This window comes from Peromyscus leucopus, chromosome 3 (assembly GCF_004664715.2).
Source record: "Peromyscus leucopus breed LL Stock chromosome 3, UCI_PerLeu_2.1, whole genome shotgun sequence".
Lineage (NCBI taxonomy): Eukaryota > Metazoa > Chordata > Mammalia > Rodentia > Cricetidae > Peromyscus > Peromyscus leucopus.
Genome location: NC_051065.1, coordinates 102,259,569 through 102,287,408, shown reverse-complemented (window position 1 = coordinate 102,287,408; position 27,840 = coordinate 102,259,569). Strand labels below are relative to the sequence as shown.

General features: G+C 46.8%; 1 protein-coding gene across 1 annotated transcript in view; it reads right to left on the bottom strand.

Annotated features, from left to right (window-relative positions):
* Positions 1 to 9,415: 9,415 nt before the first annotated feature.
* Positions 9,416 to 27,840, bottom strand: part of Arhgap25 (Rho GTPase activating protein 25) — a 74,407-nt gene continuing 55,982 nt past the window's right edge. The window contains 8 exon segments of the mRNA XM_028853669.2: positions 9,416 to 10,139; positions 11,968 to 12,415; positions 12,418 to 12,499; positions 15,326 to 15,522; positions 16,308 to 16,429; positions 17,787 to 17,860; positions 19,874 to 20,006; positions 25,840 to 26,047. Coding sequence (XP_028709502.1) covers positions 9,917 to 10,139; positions 11,968 to 12,415; positions 12,418 to 12,499; positions 15,326 to 15,522; positions 16,308 to 16,429; positions 17,787 to 17,860; positions 19,874 to 20,006; positions 25,840 to 26,047 — 1,487 coding nt within the window. The 3' untranslated portion in view covers positions 9,416 to 9,916.

Below are 27,840 nucleotides of genomic sequence, written 5' to 3'. Positions count from 1 at the left end.
ACCTAGGATGCAGGAATTCCCGAGTTCAGGCCCCAGCACCCCGCTAAACCAGGTGTGGTGGTGCACACCTGTAATAACAGCACTCCAGCGGGGGAGGCAGGAAGATCCGGAGTTCCAGGTCATCTTCAGTTATCTAGTGAGTTCGAGGCCAGCCTTGGATACATGAGATGCTGTCTTTAAAAGGAGAAGTTATTTCTGGGGAGTGCCCCTAAATATGGAAGAAAGACAGGGACTTCTGTCTTATGAAAATGGCTGTGTCTCTTCACACTGTCTCCAATACCACACAGACTGCAGGTGGTGAGCAGCCTGGCCCGGGGCATGGTAAATCATGTAATAATAAAGACCAGGAGCTTCTGCTCGACTGATGTCCCGTCCAGAGTGACCGCCTGTCCCCTACAATCCCCACCTGACTCTGTAACTGCAGTGTGGAGTAGACTCAAAGCATGAAACAATGGAGTCAAAAAAAGAAGCAGATGAGGAATGGATGGCACCAGGCGAGATGTACAAGGTTACTTAAATTCTTAAAACAGAGAGATGCACAAGTCCACCCAAGAGAAAAAACAAATGTTAAACACCCGAGTTTGATTTAAGGGCATGTACCTGCTCAAGGCTGTGAAGTGAGCTCCGGATAGGAAGCGTCTACCTCTCCCGCTTGGATGTCAAGTCAGTCGTTTTTAGCCTTCTGTGACCTGGTTCCATATGGCTGGTCCAGTGGCTCCTAAACTGGTTGATGCTCTGCTCGGTGCACCACATCTCCTCTGCTCTGAACCAGTTCCTCTGAGAGGTCCTATCACTTTCCACATACAGGATTAGCTCTCTAGCACCACCCCCTCCCAGCAGCCCCTCATCAGCACCAGGGGATCCTTTTCCTGTCTGTAGCACGATCCTGTACAGGTCTCTGTCACGGCAGAGCTGATCTGGAAGCATCTACACTTCAATAACTTAGGCCTCGGTAGCTTAGTAGCTGTTTGAAAGGACACATATAAATGGAAAGAAAAACAATGCTTTTAGACTCCCGTCTGTAAATAAACACCATTATTAATGGTCTGTGGGCAATTGCTGTGTTCTGTGTGATTTCTCGGACCTGGAAATTAGACTAAGCATCGCCACTCTTGTTTCCTGTCCACCTTGCTTTGTGTGTGGTGTTTGCTGTGACTGGAAGGAAGGCAGACACCCCAGACCCAAGCTACGAGAACCCATGGCTGGCAGGCTGCCCCGGGCTTCTGTGGGTGCCAAGGGTCACAGTATTTCTCTCTGAGGTATAAAATACGGAGCTGGTGGGACCGCTCAGTGGGGAAAAGTGCCTGCCATGCGTGCATGGTGACCTGAGTTCGCTCCTCTGATCCGACTGTGGAAGGCGTGGTAACCGGAAGCTGTCCTCTGACTCCATGTGTGCTCTGTGGCCCATGTCCTCGCAGTCACACTCATGCACACAAACACATAACAATAACACAGTAAAAACGTAAAATGTGGTGTAAGCCAGCACCGTGCCCCGGCAGGTTTGCTTTGGAACACAGTCTGGGACTCTCCAGAACCGTTCACGTGCATGTGTCTAGAATTCTCCAAAGGATCGGGTCTGATGCAATGACCCGGACAGACAGTCTGTGCCTCATAGGTCATATAGGTGATTAGATGTGACCAACATTAACAAGATAACCTTACTCTTAAATACATCTGCATCCCTGTTCTTCAAACCTAGGATGTTTAGGGAAGGAAGGGTGAGCAGTGGCTTCAGGAGCCTCATGCCAAACTAGCTGTCAGGTCACCAGACTCCCAGAGCTCACACTACAGGGGAGTTGTCCCTGGCCTCTTGACCTCTGATCCAGGACCAGAGAGCCTGGTTCTGGACTCCAGGCTGTAGTGTGAGGCATGGGCCAAGCGCTCCCTCTAGTGGCAGCAGTAGTTCTTACCTTATCAACTCTAAGGGGACAGCCGTAATAGTGATGGTTTCTGTGGATTTTCGTGGAACAATGGCTACCCTTCGGCCTTTACGAAAACCTCTTCATTGGTGATCTCCAAAGACTGAGGCATAGGACAGAAATGTAAAATCATTTGATTCTTTTTGTACCACCTTTACCTATACATACACTCACTGGTGTCTACCCTCCTTCCTCCCTAGCCCCCAACCCACCACCACCCCTGTTTATGGTTTTCCCACTCATCTGCCAGCCGGGAGGTGTGAGGATGGCTGGGAGGTGTAAAGTTGAGGGGTCACATAGAGCACTTCCTGCCTCCTTTCAGGTTGATGTTTTCTTCGCTCTGTTTTTCTCTTTGCCGCAGGAAGGGATGGAGGAGACTTCTGGGCCATCCTTGGTGTGAGTTGCAGATCCACTCTGGAGTCAAGTGCAAGGGCCCTGTGTTGCCTGAGGCCCATGACAGACCCTTTGGGAACAAAACTATAGTTCAGAGCAAAAACTTTATAGAAATACAGAATGTGCTAGTGGCCACCTCCCCATAGACCTGTCATGGTAACAGCTGTTTCAACATGGGGCCAGGTCTTCAGGGTTCCTGAATCATATTATCACACAAAACTAATAAAATGTTATTAGGCACAGCTTAAAATAATTGCATAATAAAATAGATAAAAAGTAAATAATAAAACAGTACAAAGCCAACTCGTCTGACTATAATCCAGGGCCCTTGTTATGGTATCCACGGGTGGGTTGACAAGGCTTGGGAGTCTGGTCTTACCTCCGGGGGCAAAGATGGAAAAACAATCAAACGAAAAAGCCTATGGTTCTAGCCATTCGGATATGAAGATGTTTGCTGACGTGTGGAGATTGTGAACAGTGGGACAGCTAAGAGGCAGCTCGAACGGAGGTACTAAATACTCTAGGGCTGTGGGTCTCAGCCCTCTTAATGCTGCCATCCTTTAATACAGGTCCTCATGCTGTGGTGACCCCCAACCATAAAATTATCTTCCTTGCTACTTCATAGCTGCAATTTTGCTACTGCTATGAATCCTAATCCCCAAGGGGGCCTCGACCCACAGGTTTAAAACCGCTGATCTATGATGAATCGTGCTTCCTTAAAATCCACATGGAGTCCTCCCCCTCCTCCTTCCAACAACTCAGACTGTGACCACATTTGGAACTGGAGACTTTAGGTGATTACGATGAAATTAAGTCGTGGATATGTGACTGGGGTTCTTACAGGGTGAGATCAGGACACAGCTAGACATGCAGAAAAGTGACACAGACCCACAAGGGACACACAAAGAGAAGCCGCCTCTCAGTCGTGGAAGGAGGCCTCAGAAGAAACCATCCCCACCCACACCTTTATTCATCAGGCACCTAGCCTCCAACACTGTAACTAAAGAAGTTTCTGTGCCCAAGGCACTCCAGCTGTGGCTTTGTTATGCATCCTGGGAAATAGTCACCCCATGGTTCAAGTTTTTCTAACAGGCTTAATGATGGTGATACAGAATTCCAAATGGTACCAAGTAGAGCAGAACAGGGATTCCAATTCAGATGACCCTCACTGTATGCAAATGATGAGTATTAATTTTTACCACCCTGGTTGTTTTGAGCCAACGGCTTTCAAAAGGCTGTTAAAGAACCCAGACATTATCACTGTAAAGAGGACCCACATTGTAAGCCCCAAGGAGCTAAGGAGGATTTCTGCCCTGCTGGGGGATTACTGTATGTTGGTAAGCCTCACTACGAGAGCCTTGTGCCAACAGGGACAGTGGACCTACAGCCTACTTTAAGGGGACTTCTTTCTTCCAGGGGCCTTGGATGCAACACATCTTGGTCATTATGCTCATGGCTGAACTCATACAGCCCTCTTCCTTCTGAGGCAGAATAAGAAAGGCCTGACTTCCCAACCCTGTCTGTCTTTGAGAAGAAGCAGGCCTTTTCAGGACCCTCCTGCTCACCCAGCTTTTTCCCTGTAAGAGACCATCAGCAAACTACACCCTCCTTCACAGCCTGGGAGAGAAAATGCTTGTAAGAAAAACAAGGACTTTGGTCCTTGCCAGAAAATCAGCAATGATTAAACACAAGAAACGGGGGTCAAGTCAGTGTTGATGCCTCACAGCCTTGGTCACGGTGGTCACATGACATTGCTGCTTTTGCTTACTGGCCCAACAGGAGTGTTTAGCAGCCGGACCACATGAAACAGGCTCAGGACATCGAGTGTTCTGAGTCAGGGTGGGCTGCAGAACTGTGAGCTTCCATAGACTAGATCCTATATCAACTCAGAGGCATCCTAAGGAGATAGGGAATGCGTGACCCAGCTTCCTTCCACCACACCCTTTGCAGAGTCCTCCACATGCACGTGGAGGCCGCCTGTCAATGTCAGGCATCTTCCCCCATTGTTCTCCGTCTTGTTTTTGACAGTTTTTACAAAACCCAAAATACACCAGTTTAGCTAGACCGGCTGGCTAGGAAGCTCCAGGGATCCTCCCAACTCTGCCTCCCCAGCATGTGCCATCATACCCAGCTTTTTTAAAAGCTGAATTTGGAGGAGTCAAACTTATTTGGGTACAGCAAGCATTTTATCTACTGAGTTATCTTTCTAACCTCCAAAAGACAGCGTTGGTGTAGTCTGCAGAAGGGCATGATCAATATGTCTCTGAACAAATTAAACAGGTTGTCTTTAGTGCCTAGCTCTGCTGTATTGAAATAGACATATATATATATATAATTGAGAGCTAAGAGAAATGATGCTCTGTACAGAGCCTGAAGAGCACAGTATCTGCTGCTTGTTAACAGTAGTCATTGTCAAGGTGTTGGGACTGTTGCTAGGTAAGAGCCTGGATAAGTTTAGCACGGCGAATCTCCACAGGACAAAGAGGACAACAATGAGCAGCAGAGGGCCAAGAGGAGTCAGGGTCACAGCTCTGGCAATTCTTAGACATGCTTGATGTGAATAGGCTTTTCCACCCTGAGTCTGATCCTTCTGTCGTGGGTATTTTCCTCACTGTTTTGACATAAGGAAAGGAATGTATATTTTGGCTCACAGTTTAAGCATATCTATCACTGTCATGGGGAAGGTGTGGTGGCAGGGAGGTGAGGCGGCTGGTCACATTGCAATCTCAGTCAGGAAGCAGAGAGAGATGGACCCTCATCCTTAGCTCACTTTCTCCTCAGGCCAATGGAATGGTGCCGCCCACATGTAGGGTAGCTCTTCCCACCTCACCCCAACCTAGAAACTCCTTCACAGACATGCCCAGAAGTTTGTCTCCTAGGTAAGTCTAGATCTTCCCAAGTTGACAATATTAATTGTCACACTCTGCTCAGGAGATGCTAACATAAATATTGTCAATGGTTATAGACTGTCCCCCATAACATTGCACTCATGGTGAGTATCCCAAGACTGCTCAGGGATTCTTGCTCTAATATGGTTCTTAAAGGCAGGCAGTTGCAATCAAGCTACCCCCAGGACTCTAAATCCAGCCTCAAGTGTTTACCTTCTTTGCTGATGCATTGACTCAAACTTCAGAGCAAGTTGAACAGCTCCCATTGACAAGGGTAATCTCAGAATCCCCAGGTTTGTCCATGACTAAATTACTACTGATTTTTTTGTAATGCTTTTGGGGTCAGATTTTACCATCTGTGAAATGCACATATAATAAATCCCCACTTTGTCTCTTAGGCATCTTTTATCCTTACAAATTTTACTTTCTGTATTAGTCAAGGTTCTCTAGAGTAACAAATTATAAAATGAATCTCTCTACATATATAGAAAGGGGATTTACTAGAGTTACTAATTCAAAAACCACACAAAAACCGGCATGTAGGGAAGACCAGAGAATGGATCTGTGTGGACAGGGGACAGGAGAGGGAAGATGTTCATTTAATATTATCATTAGTCCTGATCCACCCCAACACTCAGCAGTTTACAAATGTATTTAACCATCCTGGTTACAAATGCAAATAAGGATCAACTGGGAATTTTGAAAGTATCCAGTTCTTTAGGCCTCCCCGCAAAGATTTTGATTCAGTGGGTATGGAGCAACAGCTGAGAATCAGATTTTTATTTTTGTTTTGTTTTGTTTTGTTGTGTGCAGGATTGAACCCAGGGCATCTTGCCTGCTAGGAAAGTGTTGTGGCTATTCTTAGTTGTCAACTTGACTACATCTGGAATGAACTAAGACCCCAAAATGGGGGGCACACCTGTGAGGTGTGTAAGTTTTGCTTAATTTGAAGTAGGAATTTCTACTTCTGATCTATGAAGTAGGAAAGCACACCTTTAATCCTGATCTTGAGGTGGGAAGACCCACCTCTAATGTGGGCCATGCCCTCTGCTGGAAGCCTATATGAGGACATGGAAGAGGGAAGTTTTTACTCTTTGCCTGTTTGCTCTTGCCTTGCTAGCAAGTCCTTAACTGGCATTAGAGTCTGCTTCAGGATTCTAGCATCTACTGAAGACCAGCTGAGACCTCCAGTCTACTGGATGCTCGGACTTTTCGTTGACAGCCAGCCATTGTTGACTTACTTAGACAATGGCCTGTAAGTCATTCTAGTAAATCCCCTTTCTATATATGTGGAGAGATTCATTTTATAATTTCTTCCTCTAGAGAACCCTGACTAATACAGAAAGTAACAGCCACCCAGGGAATCCCCCAGCCCTCTTTTCATATTTTTCCTTTTAAGACAGGCTTTGAGTAAGTTGCCCATATTGGACTTGAACTCATCTGTGGTCCTAGCAGGCCTTTATCTTCTGATTCTATTGCTGGAATTGCTGGTCTTCACCCACTGCATCCCGCAGCAGAATCCTTGTCAAAGACCGTGAGTGATTCTAGTGTCTGGCTGACACTAAGAGCTGCTGGCATAGGCAGCATTGGCGATGCAGAGGAGGTGAGAAAAACAGCTCCATATCCGGTGGGTCTTAGCTCTGACCCTGAGCTGAGCCCAGCTTTGCATTCTGCAAGTGCTTGGCAGCTGGCGCCCGTGGGATTCAACCCATCACTGAGGTTTAGGGAAAAGGAGCTCCTGGAAAGATGCCAAGAATCTCCGAACTGTAGACTGCAGGTTCCCCACCTCCTTAAGTTTCTTGTTCGTTACTCTGGAAACACTGGTCAGGAAGCTTATGTCTCCCACTCTGTTTCCCTGGCCACTGAACGCACAAGCTGGATTAGATACAGTAGGAGTTAGTCTGTGATGCTGAGTTTTCCTGACTGGGCTACGAGAACCTGCAGTTATACTCATCCTCCCTGCACACTACAGTTTGGACGCTGCTCTAGGAATCGGAGCCAAAGATCCAGCTCTGTCTCTCTGCCGCCAATGCCAGATGCCAGCCTGGGATGGGTGTACCTGGAGCCCCATCCTGGGCAATGCCTTCTCCTTATGCGATGTGCTGAAAGGCCACCCACTTTCCTTGCAGCATCAACATCCAAGTGTTCCCTGGCTTCCTGGTGAGCACATGGCCTGGTCCTCACTGGTATCTGCACAGGAAGTGGTGGAATGCGGACGTTTACCCAATGTGAGTACTCAAGCATCTTCCCATGAACCTGTGGAGCCCAGCCAGCACTTGCTGAGGCGCTGTGCTCTTTGCCCTCCTCCCTCATCAGTCCCTAGCTGTCTCCTGGATCTTGTTTCCCTGAGCAGAGCTTAAGGAAGTTCATCAAACAACAAAATCAGTTTATTGTACACACCCCATGTTGCAGGCTCTGTACTAGGAACACCACACTTGGTCTCTCCAGGCTCCCAGCCTGCCCCAGCCCACCCAAATCTCTACCAGGAGGAGATTTAACAAAGCCTGGCACAAATTGTCCCATCCAGTCTGTAAACTTTCAAAGAAAGTACCACATCTGCCTTATGCTTAAGACAAATATGCGCCAATGCATGCCATGCTCAGTACTGTGAGGGAGAGGAAGTCTAGCTGGGCAGAGGGCAGGGCGAGGGTGCTTTAATCATGTGACACAAGAGAGAGCAAGGGGAAGTGGGGGTGTGGCTGGAGAAGAGTAAGATTCACTATAATCCTGTACTGTGTGTAGGCAGGGACTCCTAGACCTGACAGAGTGCCTGACCTGTGAGTCCTGGATCCCTCTCTCACTTGTCCCGTCCTTCTGAAGTGAGAGCTGCTGTTCCATTGCCTCAGCATGAGGGGGAAAGCATTGCTAGACTAGAAGAGGGTGGGGTTCAAACAGCACTTCTACCCAACCTGACTGAGGGCTGCCAAACCCAAGCTCCTGTATTCCCGGCCTTGACACAGACTCCGGGGATCCCTGATCATATTTTCAGAAAACTATCCTCTGTGGAACTGTGACACTGCTCACTCTCATGCTCCACTCTGTCAGCACACAAAGAAACAGTGGGAGGCAACGAGAGAGGACGTGTATTGGCAGAAGCAACTTCAGGCACTCATCGATTCAAATCAGGTGTCCTGTGCATCGATTCAAATCAGGTGTCCTGTGCACGGCACCATGCCGGTCTACAATGTACAAATGGTAGTTCCTAGGAAGCCAAATGTCATACTGCCCCTCTTACTGCAGTGTGTGTGTGTGTGTGTGTGTGTGTGTGTGTGTGTGTGTGTGTGTGCAGGCACACGTGCTGCGCGAGGTCAGCAGGACAACGTGTATTGGAGTCTCTCCTTCCAGCATATAGGTCCCAGGGCTCTCTCTCAAGTCTGGTTGGGTCTGTAAGCAGGTGCTGTCACCCACTGAGCCCCCTCATAACCCCTGACTGCTCTTAGTAATGCCCCACCGCCCTCTTCCCTGTCTCCTGCAAACATGTCTTAGAGATGATGCTCTGTGCTCTCCGCACGCTCTCTCCATCAGTACCATCTTCAGGGCATTGGGGGTGGGAGAGCAGGACCCATCTATCTGTACATTTACACTTTGAACAATAAACCATGGCCAAAGGCAGGTGACATTAGCCATAGTTAAGAAAACAGAGAATAGTGCCAGATGCCCCTCTCAAGAGTAAACTCATTTTCATTTTGGTGAAGTTAAAAAATAATAAACAAATAATCTTCACTATTAGCTACACAAATCCACACTCCTGAGGTTACCTCATAGTTGAAAAGTCTTTGTTCTTAGGTTTTGGCCACAGGAGGGTAACCCAGCATAAGCTCTGCTCACACAGCCATGTGCTGTGAGAGAGACTCACCTGCTTCAGCCAAGAGGTACCTTCTCCTAATTCTTTTTTCTTTGTTGTTGTTGTCATTATGATATTTATTTATGTATGTATGTATGTATTTATTTATTTATGTATGTATGCATGCATGTATGTATTTTATGTGTATGAGTATTCTGCTCGCATGTATGTATGTGCACTATGTGAATGCCTGGTACCCTCAGGGGCCAGAAGAGGGTGTCAGATCCCCTGGAACTGGAATTACAGATCATTATGAGCCACTGTGTGAATGTTGGGTCCTCTGGAAGAGCAGGAAGTGCTCTTAGCCACTGAGCTAACTCTCTAGCCACTCTCTACTAATTCTTAAAAAAATGTCTGACAGATGGTCAATATCCTTGCTCAATTTGTTTTCTTTTTTTTATTTGAACATATTTTCTTGCCAATTTTTTTTCATAAATACACTTCATTGTTTTGATTCTGGTTCCAACAGTCCAGCCTCCCCAAAGAGTCCTCATTGGGTGAGTTCTTGAGAGCTAAGCATCATGTTCTGCGCATGTCTCAGAGCTGACCAGAGTCACCTGACCAGGCAAGTTAGCCGCATAGAAAACAAAGACCTGAGGCCTTGGCCTAGCTCTGGCCTGAGGTCCTTAAATGTCTCCTTTGGACATTTGGAAGATCCCACTTCACTCCTCCCACAGTGGACTAACAGTCCCTTGAGTACAGTACACGGCCACAAGCGTCCTGGTATACTGTTGCTGCCTCCACATTCTGTTTATTTGCCGAGGACTGTAGACTTCCCCTCAGGTAGCTGTCCATCTTAGGAGGTGATCCTATTTTCCAGTCATCAGGTACATGGAGAAATGGAGTGGAGTTGACTGTCCCCACCACACACCTCAAAGCCTCAAGCCTCGGTCTTTGTCTCCGGACTTCTTCATTGACTTCACAAACTCCTTGACTTCTTCTTCCAAGACCTTGTTCCTCCTCTCAACGTCCTCCCTGGAGCGCTCCACATTTCGAAGGCTGATTTCCAGGGCTGCGGACTTCTTTCTCTCCCCCTCCAGCTCTTCATTGAGCCTGACCACCTTAGCCCAGACATCGTAATTTTCCTTCTCCAGGCTGCAAGGAAGAAAACCAAAGGAATGCCTGAGTATTAATTCTAAACCCTTCCTTCATAGCCCTGCACCCACGTTCACAACCTCTTGCTCATTTGCCTTTCTGAGACACAAGATACCAATTGGTGAAATGCCAATCCAGCCATTGTATGTCTGTCTGTCCTGCCTTCCAGGAGAAGACTTCACAGAAAACCTGACTTCCCAAGGCACTTCAGGGTCTCACTTAACACCCTGGTGATGTCCTCCCCAAGCAGCCTGCCTGAGCTCATCTGCAGACATAAGTTGCCATCTGAGCCCAGGTGTCTCAGAGACTGCTGTACTCAGAAGGAGTAGACATCTCTACGGTTGTCGGTCCTTCTGCTCTTCAGTGGCATTTGGTCTAGGACATAATGACAGCCTTTTCTAGGACTGATTTGCTCCTGAAAAAGTATCACAGAAGTCTTATAATTCTACAAATGGTTGATTTCAGGTTATCAGACAGAGGACATATGTTTTGCTTGAGGGCCATCCTTCTGTATGGAACAATGGATGGAGACTCACCATAGTCTTTCTTTTTGATACCTAAATCTTAGTAGAAGAAGTATCCGTAAATGTGAAAGCCCATTATTCTCATTATGACAAGTGTTCTTGTGGGTCAAGTTGGACTAAAGTTACCTCTTTGAGAAAGAATTTGCCAAGGGAGAAGAATGAGGAGAGAATCACAACAATGACCAGTGTGACATGATAGCCCTAAGAGTGTAGTAGTGGCACACACATGACCAGTGTGACATGACAGCCCTAAGAGTGTAGTAGTGGCACACACATGACCAGCATGGCATGACAGCCCTGAGGGTGTAGTAGTGGCACACACATAACCAGTGTGGCATGACATCCCTAAGGGTGTAGTGGTGGCACACACATGACCAGCGTGGCATGACAACCCTAGGAGTGTAGTAGTGATACATATACTTTGGCAGTAGCCAGCAGCTAACAAGCCTTAAGACCTATTCAACAAGAAGGAAACCATGCCAGGTACAGAAACATAGTTAACTACTCAGGACTAGTGTAGTTGTGGATCTGGAGGAGAACCTGTTAAACCAGCATAACCCCTAACGACAATCTAATTTGTCTTTATACCTACAGGCAAGTGTAGTCTCACCACTCATCAAGGAAACTTCTCTCTTTGGACACACAAAGACCACGACAGAAAACCACAAACAATCAAAATGCAGAGTTGTGGATTCTGCTCCCAATGGATACATCTACAAAACACTGTCACACCTAAGGGTCAGCGAACACTGGGGAAGAGGGGGTGGACAGATTGGAAGAGCCAGAGGATCAGGGAGTTTGCTGAGAGATTGTGTCTCCAACCACTCAGAAACTCATTCCAGAAAGCCTCACCAACATGGCTGCCCAAACATAGGCAAGCCAAAGTGAATGGAAGAAAACCCACAGGCTTCAACCCTGCACAAAGAACAACAGGCAACCAAAGATGCTGAGAGCAGAGAAATGGTCTCCCCAGGGAAGAGCACACCAACTCTTACCCCACACCAGAGGGTCAGCCCTGAAGACATACATTAATATAAAGCATCAAGAAAGTTTCCCTCCACTCACATAAGCAGATTCACCCTGAACACTTGGGTTTCATTTTTCAAGTTTCCACAGATCTATTAAGCAAGGTAGGATTTTCCCATCTAATCTCTTCGTTTGTCCTTTTCTTTATTAAGTTTGGTTGCTACAGAGTGCTCTGTCCCCTGAAATACGTTATGCCATTTTAGAAGGTGAAAACAATATATACTTCCTTCTAAACACAGAAGCCAAGTGCACTCAGTGGCCCTCTGCACAGGACTTACTTTTTAATCTGTTCCTCATACATGTGCTTCTGGGTTTCGATTTCCTTTTGCAGGTGCTGGACCATCCTCTGCAAAGAGTCGAGGTCATCCTCTCCAGAGTTCTTGCTTCCAGACCCCATTTCAGAGTCTGTGCTGACAAGAGCATCTCTCTTGGAGTCACAGGCAGGAGGAGAGAGTGTACCTGCTGGGTTCCCTGGGGACCCTAGTGGGGCAGGAACATTATCGTAGGTAGAAGTCCGCTGGTCATTGGAAAGGTGGCGCAGGTCTTGAGACAGAGTTCTCCTGTGCCCTTCCCCTGTCTTCGCCTCTGTAGATGGAGACCAGAACTCATTTTTAAAGATTTCCAGTTTGCTGCTAGTGGTGCCTTGGAACGCTGATGTCAGGAAACACTTGCGGTTGGGGAGCGTTTGAGTCCTTTTGCGGGATTGCACCCTCCAGTCTCCTGGGTTTCCCTGGAGGCGTTCTCATTGTCCTCCTGATGCTGCTCACCGGGCTGTGGTCCAGTGGGGCTGGTGGCATCAGGACTACCTGCCTGGAAGAAATAGCCATGGATATTATATTAGTTTTTTTTTTCCTTTATGTATGTCATGCCCTCAAGATATGGGTTAGAGACCTGGGAGGAAGATTTTCCTAGTCACACACCTGTGATACCCTTAGTGGATCACCTCGTTGATAATTTACCAAGAGGATATGACAATTAAGGGACTCAATTAAACTCCAGAGAGGAAGCATGAACTAAAATCACTTGCTCGATTGGTGTGAAATCCTAAGTGAGGATCCTTTCATGACCTTAGGAGGTTTTGTGACTCAAAGCCCAAGACTCATACGTGAAGTTCAATAAGCTCCACTGAGTCCATTTCCACGACCTCCAGAACGAAGAACAGCCGCCATCCACTAGGTGAAAGGCCAAACAGCACTCTGGGAACAGCTTTATGAAGCATGTCCCAGACAGTGAAGGGCTCCTGCTGGCGACTCCCTGTGGTACTGAGCTTACATACACTGAAAAGGAAAACATCAGTGACCAAGAAGAAGTGGGCAAAGAATTTAAAAGACAGATAGTTTGTGCTGCAGGGATGGCTCAGTGGTTAGGAGCACTTTCTCTTACAGAGGACCGAGGCTCAGTTTCTAGCACCCACAGAGTAGTTCACAACCACCTATAACTCCAATTCCCAGGAATCTGATGCCCCCTTCTGGTCTCTGCAGGCTACTGCATACATGTAGTGCACATATACCCAAACAGGCTCACATACATACATATAAAATAAATAAATATTTAACAAACCAAAAAACCAAATAGTTCACAGAAGAAAAATGAACTGACTCTGACACTTTTAAAAAGATAGTTAGCTCTTTTCATAACCAATGGGAGAGGCTCAAGTTAAAGTTACTAAATTATCAGTTCTTTCACGGGGTGGGGACACCCCTAATCCTGACAGCATGGTCCGTGAACCATAGGCCTGTTCATGCATTTCTGTGAAAGGATAAAATGGCAAGATGTCAGTAACATTTATGAAAATCACATATTTAAATCTATTTATCTTCTCACCCACTAGTCCCATTTTTGAGAATTTCATCCCAGAATTGTATCTACCTAAATACAAATTGAGGTGTGGGCAGGATGATTCATGGCAGCCCTGTTTGTGGTGCAAAACTGACCAGTTCATCCCAGGTCCAGAGAGGGGATCACAGGTAGTCAATGAATGGAACACCATACATATAATTGCCAAAAATGAGGTCATGTGGGTAAGTATTTATGCCCTGATATTCGCTAGAGTCTCCGGGATAATACTGGTAAGTTTTAAAATATGAGAAATGAAATAGAGAAAAATAAAATTTTTGTGTAAAAGGGGAGATAAGAAAACAGTTTCTATTTATATCGTCTTACATTTGCATAAAGGAACAGCTGAAGGGCGAGGAAAAGCTAATCCAGCAGGAAAGGGAGGGTGTGAGAAGGGAAGCGTGGTGGTTAACACTGCCAACTTGCCAGAATCTAGATCACTACAGAGACGATCTTCTGAGCATGCCTGTGAGTGAATTAGCGGAAGTGGGAGGACCCACCTTGACTGTGGGCAGAACCACCACAGGGGCTTGTGCCCTGGACTGAAGGAAATGAAGAATGGGAACTGGGCACCTGAGTTCATCTCCCTGCCCCCTGATTGTGGATACGGTGTGACCAGCTGTCCCAAACCCTCGCTGCCATGGCTGCTCTGCCTTTGTGGACTGTCACCCCCGTCTACAAGCCAGAATGAACCCCTCCTTTCCTAAGTAGCTTCTGTCAGGGATTTTCTCACAGCAATAATGTAAGAACTGACACAGGCATGGAGCAGGACTTCTCAGCTGGTAACTTATTATGTTGTGTTTTTTTTTTTTTTGAACCATATGGTTGTATATAAAATCAAATTGAAGAGAAAAAAGTGAGTCCCACATAAGATGGGAAAGTCAGGGGCTGAGGTACCTTCTAGCCAATCCCCTGCTTCGGCAGGAGCACGTGGTCTTGCAGGACTAAGACCTCAGACATGACATTCTGCTCTAGAGCATGCTAGTGTTACTGCCTGGATCAACCTCCTGCCTCAGATCCTCAACCAAAAGAAGCGTGTGTGATGAACTGCTCCCAGTGTTATGTGGACTCCGGAGCTGACAAAAAACCCAACCCAAACCAAACCTAACAAACAAAGAACTCCAACCACAACCATTTATTGCTTTTTTCCCCTCTCATCTTTAACAGCACCATAGGTAGCTTTCTCGGTCAACTAGAAATTTAATTTTTTTTAACTTAGCCACATATTAAAAAAAACAAAAACAAGCTGCTATAAAAAGTCTCCATATCCTTTTTAAAACCATCTGTTCCTATAAATACATGAAAATATTTGACCTTTGTCAGCCTTCACCCTCTAATAGTCTATATCTTGGAGACTCCAGAGTCCAGCAACACTGAGAACGTGAGCTCTGAGCCTTCTGTCCAAGCGAGGGGCTGACGCTGTAGAGCAGCTTATCAGGGCATGAGGAGGACTACACGAACACAGCTCCTGCTCTGAGGAAAGAATCACGTTCAGAATCACCGGGACACCCGCCCCACCCCCTGGACTTCCCCTCAGAATCTTCAGCAGCTCTCACATATTTATTTGTTTCTGTTGAACCTCCCTGGGATTTTGTCTTGGAGAAGATGTCAGGAAAGGTCCCAAGACCCAGTCAATTCTCACACATGTCACTAGCTCCAGGTTTTCCCGGTGTGTTCTGATGGGTCTGTGCCAGCTCTACCCACAGCCCCAGCATCACCCACCGCTCCTCAAACTGCTGCCTTAAAATTACCAGACTAAAGGAAGAGTCAGGGGGAGGGGGTGGGCAGCAGGCATCTTACTGTGTTATTGAAGCTGTCTGTCCTCGAGAGTGGTGGCTCTTCTGTGGCATCCCATCCCACAGAGCTCCGAGGCACTGGAGCCTTCTTGGCGTCGTTCTTCTGGGCAGGGGGTGACAGTGGTGCATCCTTAGACTTGGGAAAGAGGACTTCGTGGTCTCTGATCATCATGGTCATCACTCTTTGGATCTGAGGAGTCCCTGAAGGAAATAAGAGATTTGTAGTGCTGGTTCATGGAACAGGAGCCTGGAAGCACTCAAGGGTTGCCCACTCTCCAAGAGGATGTTTCCATGTTGGCCCCAAAACTATAGGCTCATTTGCTCTTCATGGGGCCCTTCTTAATTATTTGGAGTTGAATATTTCTGGTGAGAGGATGTACTAAAATAAAGATATATGGTGTGTATGTGTGAGTGTGAATAGGAGCTGTTGAGGACATTTTCCACCTATATTGGCCTGAATCAGCTTTTATCAGGCAGTAGGTAACAATAAGTCAAGAAAACAGACATCTTTCCCTCCTGCTGTGGTCTTCCATGTGATGTCTGTCTTCTCATTGCACCCCAAGCAAACGGGTGTCAGGAACACTGCCTTGTCCCATGCATGGCAAACATGAGTCCTCTGGGCCAGGACTTTTGCTTATCAAGTCAAGACGCAACCTCACAAAGCTTTTCAACTTAGCTCTACAGCAGCCTCTTTGCAAATCAGCTTGTAAAACAAAACCCTGCTTGTCTTCTTAGCTATGGGTGTTTTAAAGTCATACAAAAGACTCGGAAACACTAGTTAATTGGTTTGAGGTCAGACTACTGTACTCTGAGGCCATTGGGCAGGGGACATAATTCCTGCACTGCTCAGGAGGCTGTTAATACCAGTCAGAAGAGACCACAAGTGGACAAGCTCGGTAAGCTGCAAAGCAGGACACAGACACTAGGGGCAATGTTCTCGCTGTCACATCCTGGGCTCCTCTCTATTGCAGGATCAACTTATGTACCTTTCATGATCACAGCTGGGTCTTCAACCTTCGACCTGATGAGGTTCACTCCAATCACAGTGGCCAGGTTGTCCACACTCATCTTGTTGACGGCACAGTTCAGCTGGATTTCATGCAGAAATCTGGGGACAGCCAGGAAACCCCACCATAGACAATAGGAAGTGGCCAGGAGAGAGAGTACTCCCCGGACCCAACAGTACACTTGTTGAATTCTAACTCTTTCCCCTGTTTCAGGAGTGGAGTGAACTGGCTCTGCCTGTAAGAGTTTAACTTGAATTTGGAAGTTCACAGACCAAGGAAGGATGAGGAGCCATGGACTGTTCACTTGTTGGGGGAGGGGCGGGCTGGAGGTGGAGTCTCATAGCAGGGCTTGTTTGGGAATAAGAGGGGGCTAGAAGGACTCAGAACAGTGTCCAACAGCTTCAGTGTTTTGCCTTTACCATTTACTTCTCAGTACCCACCCCATTCATGTTTCCAGAGAGGAGAAAATGTATTGGTGAGGAGGACTTAGAGATGGCAGAAGAATCCATGGTGCCTCCTCTCTCTCATCCTCTGATTGGAGAATGGAGCATCTCCCACTCTTAGCAGATGCTCAGCATTTAACAAGGAAGTCCCACTAGACTTCCAACCATTAGAAGCCTGAAACCCTCAGATTTGTTGGAAAAACAAAAATGACTGAACAGATCAGTAAAGAAATTCTGGATATCTTAAAAACAACAAACAAAAAACATTAAAAAGTGGGTAGCCTGAAATACCATAAAACTCCAAATTTGAGAAAAAAATTATGTGTTCACATGATAAAAATGACATATTATGGGATAATTTATTTTATGATAAAGGACATGCTTTTCAGTTGGGTATAAAAGCATCCCCCTGTGGTTACACTCATGTAAGAAAAGACTCATCAGAGAGAAAACACTCAGGAGGAGACATCACTGGATGTGGGGGCACATTGCATCTAGTTTTGGTTCTTATGTACAGTTTTTATATCTTTGTGGGTTCCAGATTAAGTTTGAGTCATCTTTATAATTTGGAAATTACATCACAGTATTTTTGAAAAAAGAAAGACAACACGGACATGTGAAGATTCCCAGCACAGCAGATCTGAGCTGGTCCACCTGCAAGGTGTTGCCACAAGGACCTCACACAGTAGGTCCTCAGAAAGGGCTGCAAGAAAATATAAATGGTGGCCTAGAATGAATTTTTCCAGGGTGTTAGTTTTGGGAAGAACAGGGATTCCAGGTTCTCTTGCAGGCCCTGGGACAGGTCTAAAGGAAGGAATGTGTTCGTTCTGTGTGCAAGTTCTTAGGGACCCCTGACATTCTTGTGCGAACAGAACACCCGCTCAGTGCTCCATGAAAGGAGCTGACCTTCTGTGGTTCTGGACCAGAATCTGTGATCTTAGAGGAACTGCCTCCTCTTCTAAGCAGGGCTTCTCTCTGATGGCTGGAAACTGTGGCTCCACACCAGGAGACTCACCTGCAGATGTAGCTCAGGAGACTATAGTTGTCCCGAGGAAGGATGGACAGCTGCTTCGCCAGTTCCTGCTGAGCCTGGGAAGAGAGTTTTGACTTGAGTAAGCAAGCCTGCTGCCTGTTTGTCGGCAGTGAATGTAGAGATGTGACTGTACATCTGTGGAGGACAAACACTTTGGTTGTCACTCCTGTTCCCACAGGTCTCCGAGTTAAAATATTTTGAAATTAAAATTCTGAGAATTCATAAAGTGTGAATTGAAGCCCAGACTGCTCTTGAATTCCCTATGTAGCCAACGGTGACCTTGAACTTCTGATCTTCCTGCCTCCAGGAGTGCAGAGATTAAAAGTGTGTGCCGCCATACCCAGTCTGTGCCAGGGCTCTCTACACAGACTAGAAAGCAGTCTACCAACTGAGCTCCATTCCCAGCTGCCATATTTTTTTTTTCTAAAATGTATTTAAAATGTCTGTTTGAAATAATGTTGCCCACCCGCTCCTGACCTTGAACGGACTACCTGATAACTCACATTGATGATGATTTGCTGAATGAATGAGGTGTAATGGTCCAATAAACAATCAAACCACAACCTAATATCTCAGAAGGACCTTAAAAGTGATGAGAAAAAGGTTCTTCTGTGGCGGCTTCAAAGCCCCGTGGTCTTGCTGAGAAATTCTGGGACATAGGCCAGACTTGGCCACACCGGAAGGCGTGCCCTGGGATGGGCAGCTCAAGTTTTACAACAGCTATAGATGTCAGATGTGGCCATTCATAAATCACATGCGCCAGGGAGAGGAAGGACAGGTCTCGCTGCCCTTGCCAGCCCAGCTGTCTGCAGAGCCTGTGATCACCCTCTGATGACGTGTGGGGTGGCATCTAACATGACTCTCCTTAGGAGTTTCTCAAGCTTCAGTCCATATCGTTCACAAAGGAGTTCTGAAATGCCCCTGTACATCAAGGGTTTTCGTAGCTCCTCTCTCCCCCACAACACCCACAATTCCGGTAGACGGTGCAGCCTCAATTTTTTTTCTTGGAAAACAGCTGCATGTTGGCTGCATCGGCACAGTTCTCTTCCTGTCCCAGCTTTGAAATGTAACATCCTCCTCTCAGCCGGGATCTTCATAACCATGGCTGCCTATGCGCAGTCCACCCAGGGAGATCTGAGAGCTGTTTTCTCCCTGGCCAGGATGTCCTGGGACTCCGACCACATCACAAATACTGAAGAACAGAGAACCGCTCAACCCCCAAAATCTTCAAGTTATGAATTAGTTTCACGTGCCTTGGTCCTCCAAACAATTCCAGGCAAAGTGGACAGGGCATTGTCTAAGTTTGCGTTGCTCGACATGTGTGCAAATTAAGAATTTGGCTCTTCTGGTATACTAGCCATATTTCGTGGACATGATATCACATGTGGCTAGAAGTTAGCACCTGGGACGGTGATAAGATTACATCACCACAGAAATCCTATTGGTTTGACTAAGTATACTGAGTCTCATAGAATATGCCTGAGGGGGTTATTCTTCGTTACCAACCCAACTGGATTTAGAATGACCAGTGGAGGCACACTTCTGGTACATCTGCAGGAGTGTGTCCAGAGAGGTTTAATGGAGGTGGGAGGTGGGGGGCCCACCCTGACTGTGAGCCACAGCATCCCACAGTCTGGAGTTTTGGTAAAAGGAGGAAGGCAAGCTGAGCCTGGGCGCTCTTCTGTCTGCTTCCTGACAGTGGCTGCAGTGTGCGCAGCCGCCTCGGCCTCTGCTGCCACGCCCTCTCCACCACCGTACACTGTGTCTTGAAACTGAGTCCACATAAAGCCTTCTTCCTTCCTCACGCTGCTTTTGTCTGGGATTTTAGCACAACAACGAGGTCGTAATTAATACAGCGCACGATTTGTCAAATGACAGAATGAAGGTCAAATCCAGGTCTTTGGCACTGTTTTGCCAGTGGGACTGGCATCATTGGCCTGGCACTGCCGCTGAAGTTCCAGCCTCCCACCAAGGGGTGTGGCCCCCACGCCTCACTCTCACCTGCCGGAACCCTGTTCAGAAAATGAAATGGTTTCTTCTAAGTAGGATGGTCAGCTAGAGACACCAACCTTTGCCTCATCCGCATTCATGAGGTGCCCGCAGAGCAGGAACCCTTCATACTGGCTCCAGGGAACCACGGGCTCTGGGAGGTCTCGGAGGTAGAGCTTCAACAGAGAGGCAACGGTGTGCACGTCTGTGTCCCTGAAAGGAAACAAGCTGCGCTTAGGGAGCAGAACCCAGGGTTTCTCACTGATCCTGATGGGCCACCGGGTCAAAGCATGGACTACAGAGGGATGTGTTACAAAGGACCAGAGCCTGGTAAAGTCCCAGACCCAGACATGGGCTCCCAGAACAACTCCAGCCGCTGCCTCTGCTTCCACAGCTGCCTCAAAGGTAACAGCAAGGTTCACTTTTTCATGAAATGCTCTTTAACTATTTTGACCTTTTCCTGCCTTCTTATTTCTTCAGACCACTCACAGTAGCAATGTCTAATTAGTCTCTCATTTTGTGTGTGAACTCAATTATATCCTTGGTCCATTGTTCTCATTTACTCCCAGGATGTTCAAAGAAGTTCTGAGGTCCAGTCATATATCTCATCAACAGTTCATTTGATCATAACCAATGAGGAAGCTTGCTTTCATCTTGGTTTCTTTTTTCCATTCTTTTGCTGATTTCAGTAGCAAGCCTGAGGGAATACCTAGTTCCATCAGACCACAATGCTTGGAACACACAAATGTTACTAAACACTGTGGTGGGAGATAGGATGTGAGAATCCCAGGACTCAGTAGATTACAAGTCTATAAAGGGACAGCTTGAGAGACATAGGTGACTCTTCAGATTAAATCGTAAGGAGTGGGAGATCTGAAAACCACAGGTGTGTCAGCCTGGCCAGTGGGAATAGCAGCCCCCCCCCCCCAATGAGGGTCTGTGACATTTGGCTTCTTATGTTTATAGCAAATGTTGCCTCAACTCAGGAGGCAGATCTGGCCTGGAACCTTCATTTTTGTAGCCTGCTGGCTGACAATGACTATTTCTTTTTTAAGTGTTTGGAGAAAAAAAAAGCCAAAATCCATCTATCTCATGACATGTGAAAATCATATGCACTTGAAGTATCAATAAAATAAGTGAGAGGAACACAATCCCACTTGTTCACTTACAAACTGTCATTGCTTCCTTACTGTGAGAGAATACAGATGTGTCAAAGCCCCAAAGAGCCTACGAATGTAATCTGTGGCCCAGCCTGGGAAGTCTGCAGGCCCCTGAACTGCAGTGGTTGCATTTATTCTGCTAAAAGAGAAACTAACTCTGAATCTACCACATAATAGTGAGTCACTCAATGAGGGGGTGTGTTCTGAGAAGTGCGCCATTAGGGAATTAGTCACCGTATGAAAGTCCTGGAATGATGTTCATAAGACCAGGTGGTATAAGCTGCTGTAGTCCTAAGCTACGTGGGAAATGCTGTTGTGGGCTGCCATTGAGGCTTTTGAGGCAATGCAAACAGGAATACCGTGTGTGTGTGTGTGTGTGTGTGTGTGTGTGTGTGTGTGTGTGTGTGAGAGAGAGAGAGAGAGAGAGAGAGAGAGAGAGAGAGAGAGAGAGAGAGAGTTTCTTTTGTTTGCGTTTCTGTTCTTAGTTGCCAATTTCTTGCTTTGGCTTCTGTGCCACCCCCAACACCACACCCCATTCCCACTCCCTAATCCATTATCCCCACCCCTGCCTCTGAAGCCTGTGAACTTGTTGCCTCTGAAGGAGAGCTCAAGCTGCAAAGGATACCATCTGCACTCCAAGGCAGGAAATTGGGGCCAGGCATGTTCCCTTCACACGGATATTCAAAAACATCCTACCCTACTGAGTCACGGTCTAAAAAGAAAAACGCGGCTAGAGAAAGCATTTTCGGTGAAAACGTGAGGAGAGGTGGCAGAAAAACCAGGGCCTGGCAATCTGTAGAATTCTCCTAAGTGCTCCAGTGTCACGGACCACCCTGTGTCTGTTTGTGGCCTCTACCACATACACAACGAAGCTCCTGTGTCCTGACCATCATCTCAAGCAATCCCTCATGGCCCTCTCCTTCTACTCTGGACTTCAGATAGCCACAGCCTTCCCCAGGCCCTGTCCTCTCCATCCTATCCACCGATGGCATGGCCCCAACATACAAAACACACCCACAGAATGAATGGAGAGGAAAAAATGTCAGTGAGAAAAATAGCATCAGTGATACAGGGGGAAACAGACCCTTAAGGAGAAACCGCAGCTTAGAAAAGGCAATTTTATCACAAGAAACAAGGATGGCAAAGATATCCAAAGTTAGAAATAGAATGGGAGGGCAGTGGTGGTGCATGCCTTTAATCCCAGTGTTGTTGGAGGACTTCTCTCAAGGTTCCCCAAGCCCCGCAGTCCCACAATCCACGTATAAAATAATCACTCAGACGCTTATATTACTTATACTGTATGGTGAGCTTTTGCTAACTGTTCTTTTATTTAATTAACATTTTTATAAACTATACTTGCATGTGCTGGTGGCTTACCAGAGTCTTTACATGCTGCTTGTCCTGCGGTGGCTGCAGTGTCCCCTCCTCAGCTTCTGCTTCCAGATTCTCCTCTCTCCTTGTCCACCTACTTCCTGCTTGGCACCTACTTTCTGCCTGGTCACTGGCCATCAGTGTTTTATTTATATAGAGCAATATCCACAACATCCCAGCACTCGGGAGGCAAAGGCAAGTAGATCTCTGTGAGTTCAAGGCCAGCCTGGTCTACAGAGTGAGTTCCAGGACAGCCAGAGCTATACAGAGGAACTCTATCTCAGAAAAAAAAAAAAGGGAGGGTGAAGAAGAAATAGAAAGATGTTATAGCCATAGACACAATAGGATTATATGGTATTATATTATATTCTTAGAAAGTCCAGTTAATTTTGAGAAGGATGAGGCTGACAGTGTCTGAGGTTAGCCTGGGCAACTCATTTTTGGTTTATCAGGTCTCATCATTTTCTCAAGGACTTCTTGAGTTCCACCAGACCCACACGGCTCCCTTTCTCTAAGTTCGGTTATCTCTACTCATCATTTTTAGCACTAACACAATGGAACTTGTGCTGGTTCCTGTGTATTCGGGGTACAATGTCACCCCACTGTGTTAGTGTTGACTTGGGGGTCACCCTATGGTCTAAGTCTCCAGGATCGTTTCTTTTGAGTTCATGTCCCTCCAAACCAAAGGGTCAGCCTTAAACTGACTTGTTCAGTTCTGAGTTCTGACCCATTTCAGGTGGCCCTGCCAGGTTGCCTGGGAGCCCTCATATGGGCCATGCAGCACACCTGTCCATTCTCCCAGAGAGGCACAGGGATGGGAAGGACATCAGCGTTGTGGCCAGGAGGCATCCAGCCCAGTAAAAACCAACAAGGAGATTTTTAAAACTGGTTTTGCTTGTGTACGTGTGTGATGTGTGTATTTATATGTGTTCGCATGTGTGTGGGTACACACACATGTGAATGTGAGTGCATGTTCCTGTGGAGGACAGATGTTGACATGGGCGCCTTCTTCATTTCTCCCCACCTTATGTAGTGAGGCAGGGTTCTTCACTTGAACACAAAAGCTCGAAGATTTGGACAATCTAGCTATCTGGATAGCTCAGGGGGCCTCCTGGCCTGGCCTCTGGAGGACTGGGATTGTAGCCAGGCCACCATGTCCCTGCCATTCATTGCTGGGGATCTGAAGCCCCACCCTCATTTTTGTGTGTGTGTGGGAAGGTCCTTAGCCACTGAAGCCTCCTGCCCTAGCCGTACAAGGAGGCATTTTATTTGCTTTTCTCTATTTGGTGAGAACCATGTATACCTGTGCTAGAATCTCACCAAGCAAGGGACCCATGTGACATTTATTCAGGTGAAAAAACAGCAGGTCATCTGACAGAACCCAGTGTATGGCCTTGGGGAAGATCTAGGGGCTGCCCATTGGCCCCATGTGAGAGATGCCAGGAAGGGATTCCTTGACCTTCCAGCTCCCATAACTCACTGAAAACATTATGATAAACATGTTCAGGGTTCAGAAAAGCTACACCATAGGCGAGGTGTATCTTACTCTGGTGGCAAAAGTCTGCAAGGTGCTAAGCCATGGTCACCTGTAGGTGCTGGGACACACTCTTAGCCTTGGCCCTAAACATGTTGGACGTTAGCTAAATGACAAGAATAAAAGGTGCCTGCATTCTTCTCCAAATAAGGGTTGTCCACTCAAGGGACATATGGACCCAAGAGCTAGCCCTAGCGCCCTCTCTCTCTCTCTCTCTCTATCTCTCTCTCTCTCTCTCTCTCTCTCTCTCTCTCTCTCTCTCTCTCTCTCTCCATGTGTGTGATTGTGTGTGTGTGTGATTGTATGTATGTGTGTGAGGGAGCAGCTGTCCTCCTCCTTCTGAGCTCCCTAATTTCATGGGAACCATAGACTGCCGTACTACCTCCCCACACCGACCTGGCAGAATTCAAACTGGCATCCAAGGCAGTTATTTAGCAAATCCTACTATAGTTTTTGTCCTTCAGCTTCCTGACTTTACTCTTTAAGTAATAACCCACCTACATCTTTTGATCAACTCAAACATAATCTAAACATGTAGAAGAAAATTGACTACGACAGTGAGTATACTAGAACAGGCACCTGCTCATGAACTCTAACCGACTGTGCTGTTAAAAGGGCCCATAACTTGCTATAGTTCCAATGATAGCTATACTGCTGCTTGCTAAACTACACAGGCAAATTAGCCTGTGGCATACAAGGGTGGAAGAGACAGTCGTATGGCAGGCCAAACTAAGACCGTGGCAGAGTGGGCATGGAGAAAAACTGATGGGCCTCAGAGGTGTTTCAGAGGAAAAACGGCTGCATTGGTGGACAGAATGGAGCTGCAGGGGAAGAGCGAGGAGACTCGTGTGTAGAGTGACTCAGGCCTTCGTCATTTCCCCTCTGTTCTGAATAACTCTAGGGGGTTTCAGCATTTGTAAACTGGGGAGTGTTCAGGCCCATTGTACCAAATCTTGTTTGCTGAGCTGCTAACTAGGTGAGAGTGCTTGGTCTTAAGCCAGCAGGACAAGTGCGTGCAGGCAATCAGGTACTGCACAGTAAACAGCGTGGGCAGTGTGTGGTGGGGCTGTACCAGCTAAACACGCAGTGTGTGGTGGGGCTGTACCAGCTAAGCATGCAGTGTGTATTGGGGCTGTATCAGCTAAGCATGCAGTGTGCGGTGGGGCTGGACCAGCTAAGCATGCCGTGTGTGGTGGGGCTGGACCAGCTGAGCATGCAGTGTGTGGTGGGGCTGTACCAGCTAAGCATGCAGTGTGTATTGGGGCTGGACCAGCTAAGCATGCAGTGTGTATTGGGGCTGTACCAGCTGAGCATGCAGTGTGTATTGGGGCTGTATCAGCTGAGCATAATACAGAAGGACATCCTTTCTGGATGCCTGGAGAGTGAGACTGTAGGAATTGTCACCACACCAGATATTTCCCAAATAGGATTGGAAACCTTTGATGAGGAGAAGGGTGAATGCCACGCTGCCATGGTGGTGTATACTCTAGTCAGACAGCTCAGAGCTGAGTTTAGAATCACATAGTGCTGTGGCTTTGGAGACTTACGAGAATTGCTAGTTCTAGCCACTCCTGGAATGCTGGAGAAGACTACTGGTGCCTGTGCACAGACGTGGTGATCCTCCCTCACATGTTTATGTAGATAGCTCTGCTCTTGATGTTTCTCATCTGCATGAGGGTGCTGAGAGTGTTCCTAGGCTAAGCCTCAGTTTTCCCCCATGCTCTGCATCTCCCCTTCCCTCATGTCCTAATCATCACCTAAATCTGCCCAGAACATACTGTGTCCTATAAATCATTTGCACACTCTGCTAACTGTGCCCAGGTCCCAAAATTCGGAGTGGTGAACAGAACAAACTCTTCTTCCTATTGTGATCCGGGGCTTTTGAAGCCTCTGCAAGGGTTCCTGGCTCCACGAGGTCCTCTCCCCAGTCAGCTGGGCAGGGCAGAGGCGGACGGGGCAGTGCAGGGTAAGGACAGCATACCTGTCAAAAGAAGGCCGTTCCCCTGCATCGAAGGCATCTCTCAGCTGCTTCACTAAGTTGTCCTGCCCAGGCAGGCGGAAGATGCCCTCTTCACTCACACCGTGTTCCAGGATGAACTCTGCACACTTCTCCACCAGGATGGGCACCAGGTGAGGACCAAACTTCTGCTCGTAGGCCACAGTCTCATCCAGGCGCTGGCCAAACACCGCTGGGAAGAAATAGGGGACCCCTGAGTTATTCTGACCTTCTCTGAGTCGATGAGTAGTCAGGGGCTTTGCACATTTCTTCTCTTTTTAAAATTATTGTTATTTCTATTATTATTATTATTATTGCTATTATTATTATTTTACATGTATGGGTGTTTTGCCTGCATGTATGTCTATGCACCACATGCAGGAGTGCCCTTGGAGGCCAGATGGGGGCATCAGATTCCCCAGGATACAAGTTACAGATGGTTGTAAGCTGCCATGTTGGTGGCTAGCTCCTCTGGAAGAGTATTCAGTGTTCTTAACCACTAAGGCCCCTCTCCAGCCTCTTTTTTTCTTTAAAAATTATATTTATTTTAGTTTAATTTTTGAGAGTTTCACACATGAATACCGTATTGACATCATTTTCATCCCTTGCTCTTCCACATCCAGCTCTTTCCACGTGCCCTGCCACTCTCTCAAATTCATGCGCTCTTCTGCTTTGATTGTTGTTTTATATACACATGCACAAGTACACATACGTGCACACCACACACACACACACACACTGCTGGCTAAATCCATTTAGTGTTGCTCTATATACTCGTTTAGAGCTGACCACTTGGGATTGCTAACCTATCAAGGGGTCTTGTCCCTGGAGAAGATTAATTCTCCCTCTTTCAGCAGCCACTGATTGCCTGTAGCTCTTCATCTAGGAGTAGAGTCTTGTGAGAATTCCTCTGTTAACATTGTCATGTCAACTGGTACTGTTATTGTTCAGGTCATATTTATTTGACCATATTTTTGAGCTTTTGTGGGTACAGATTCCCTGTCATAGACAGCAGACACTATCTCACAGCCGGGGTCTTGGTCTCCCAGCTCTTACAATCTTTTGTCCCCCTCTTTCATGACATTCCCTGAGCTTCAGGGTTGTATTTTAGGTGTATTAAGTGGGGTTGGACACCATACAGTCTGTTGAACTCTGGATTTTGGACCAGATGTGAGCCTCTGTAATGATCTCCAACTGCTGCAAAAAGAAGCTCTTTGATGAGGGCGAGAACCACGTTCAGTTAGGAATTATACTGGTTCTCATCTAAGGTCCAACATCCCAGCAGCCACAAGTAGTTGGCTGGCTTTATAGTATCAAGCATGAATGCCTTCCTCTTGAGTAGGTCTTCAATCCAACTAGACAGCTGTTGGTTGCTCCCAAGATACAAGTGCCATTATTGTACCCTTGGGGCTATCTTGCCGTCCTGCTCATTGTTGTGGTTTTATAGTTGGGCAGGATTATTGATTACTTATCTCCTTTGGCAGATTGCATAACACCTTTTGCTACTAAGAAAGCTGGTCCTCTGGGAAGAGCTTCGAGTTGGTTCCAGCTCAATTTTTCTAAGTCTTATGTCTAGCACATGTGGAGTCTTCAGCAATAGGGTTTTACATTCAACTTCTGGGAAGAAACCAAGGGCAGCCACAACAGCCCATACTGGGGGAGTCTCTTCCACTGCCCTGGCCTACAGCTCAAAAGGAGGTTCTATGCCTGGCACTGGGGGTGTATTAGACAGTTTATGGCTCTTGGAGGGAGTATTATTGATGCAGAAGAAATTCAAAGTGATGTCATTGGTATTATAAAGGGCTTACTAATAGATTTGCTTAGGAGACATTAACTCACACAAGTAAAATTTAAACATCGGAGCACTGCCTCTAAAATACCCCCCCCCCATATAAGTAGTATGATAACCAGGCCTGTTAGAGATAAGAGAAATTTAAGGTGCTAGGATACAAATGTTTATTCACTGGGATTGACCAGTCATTAGGT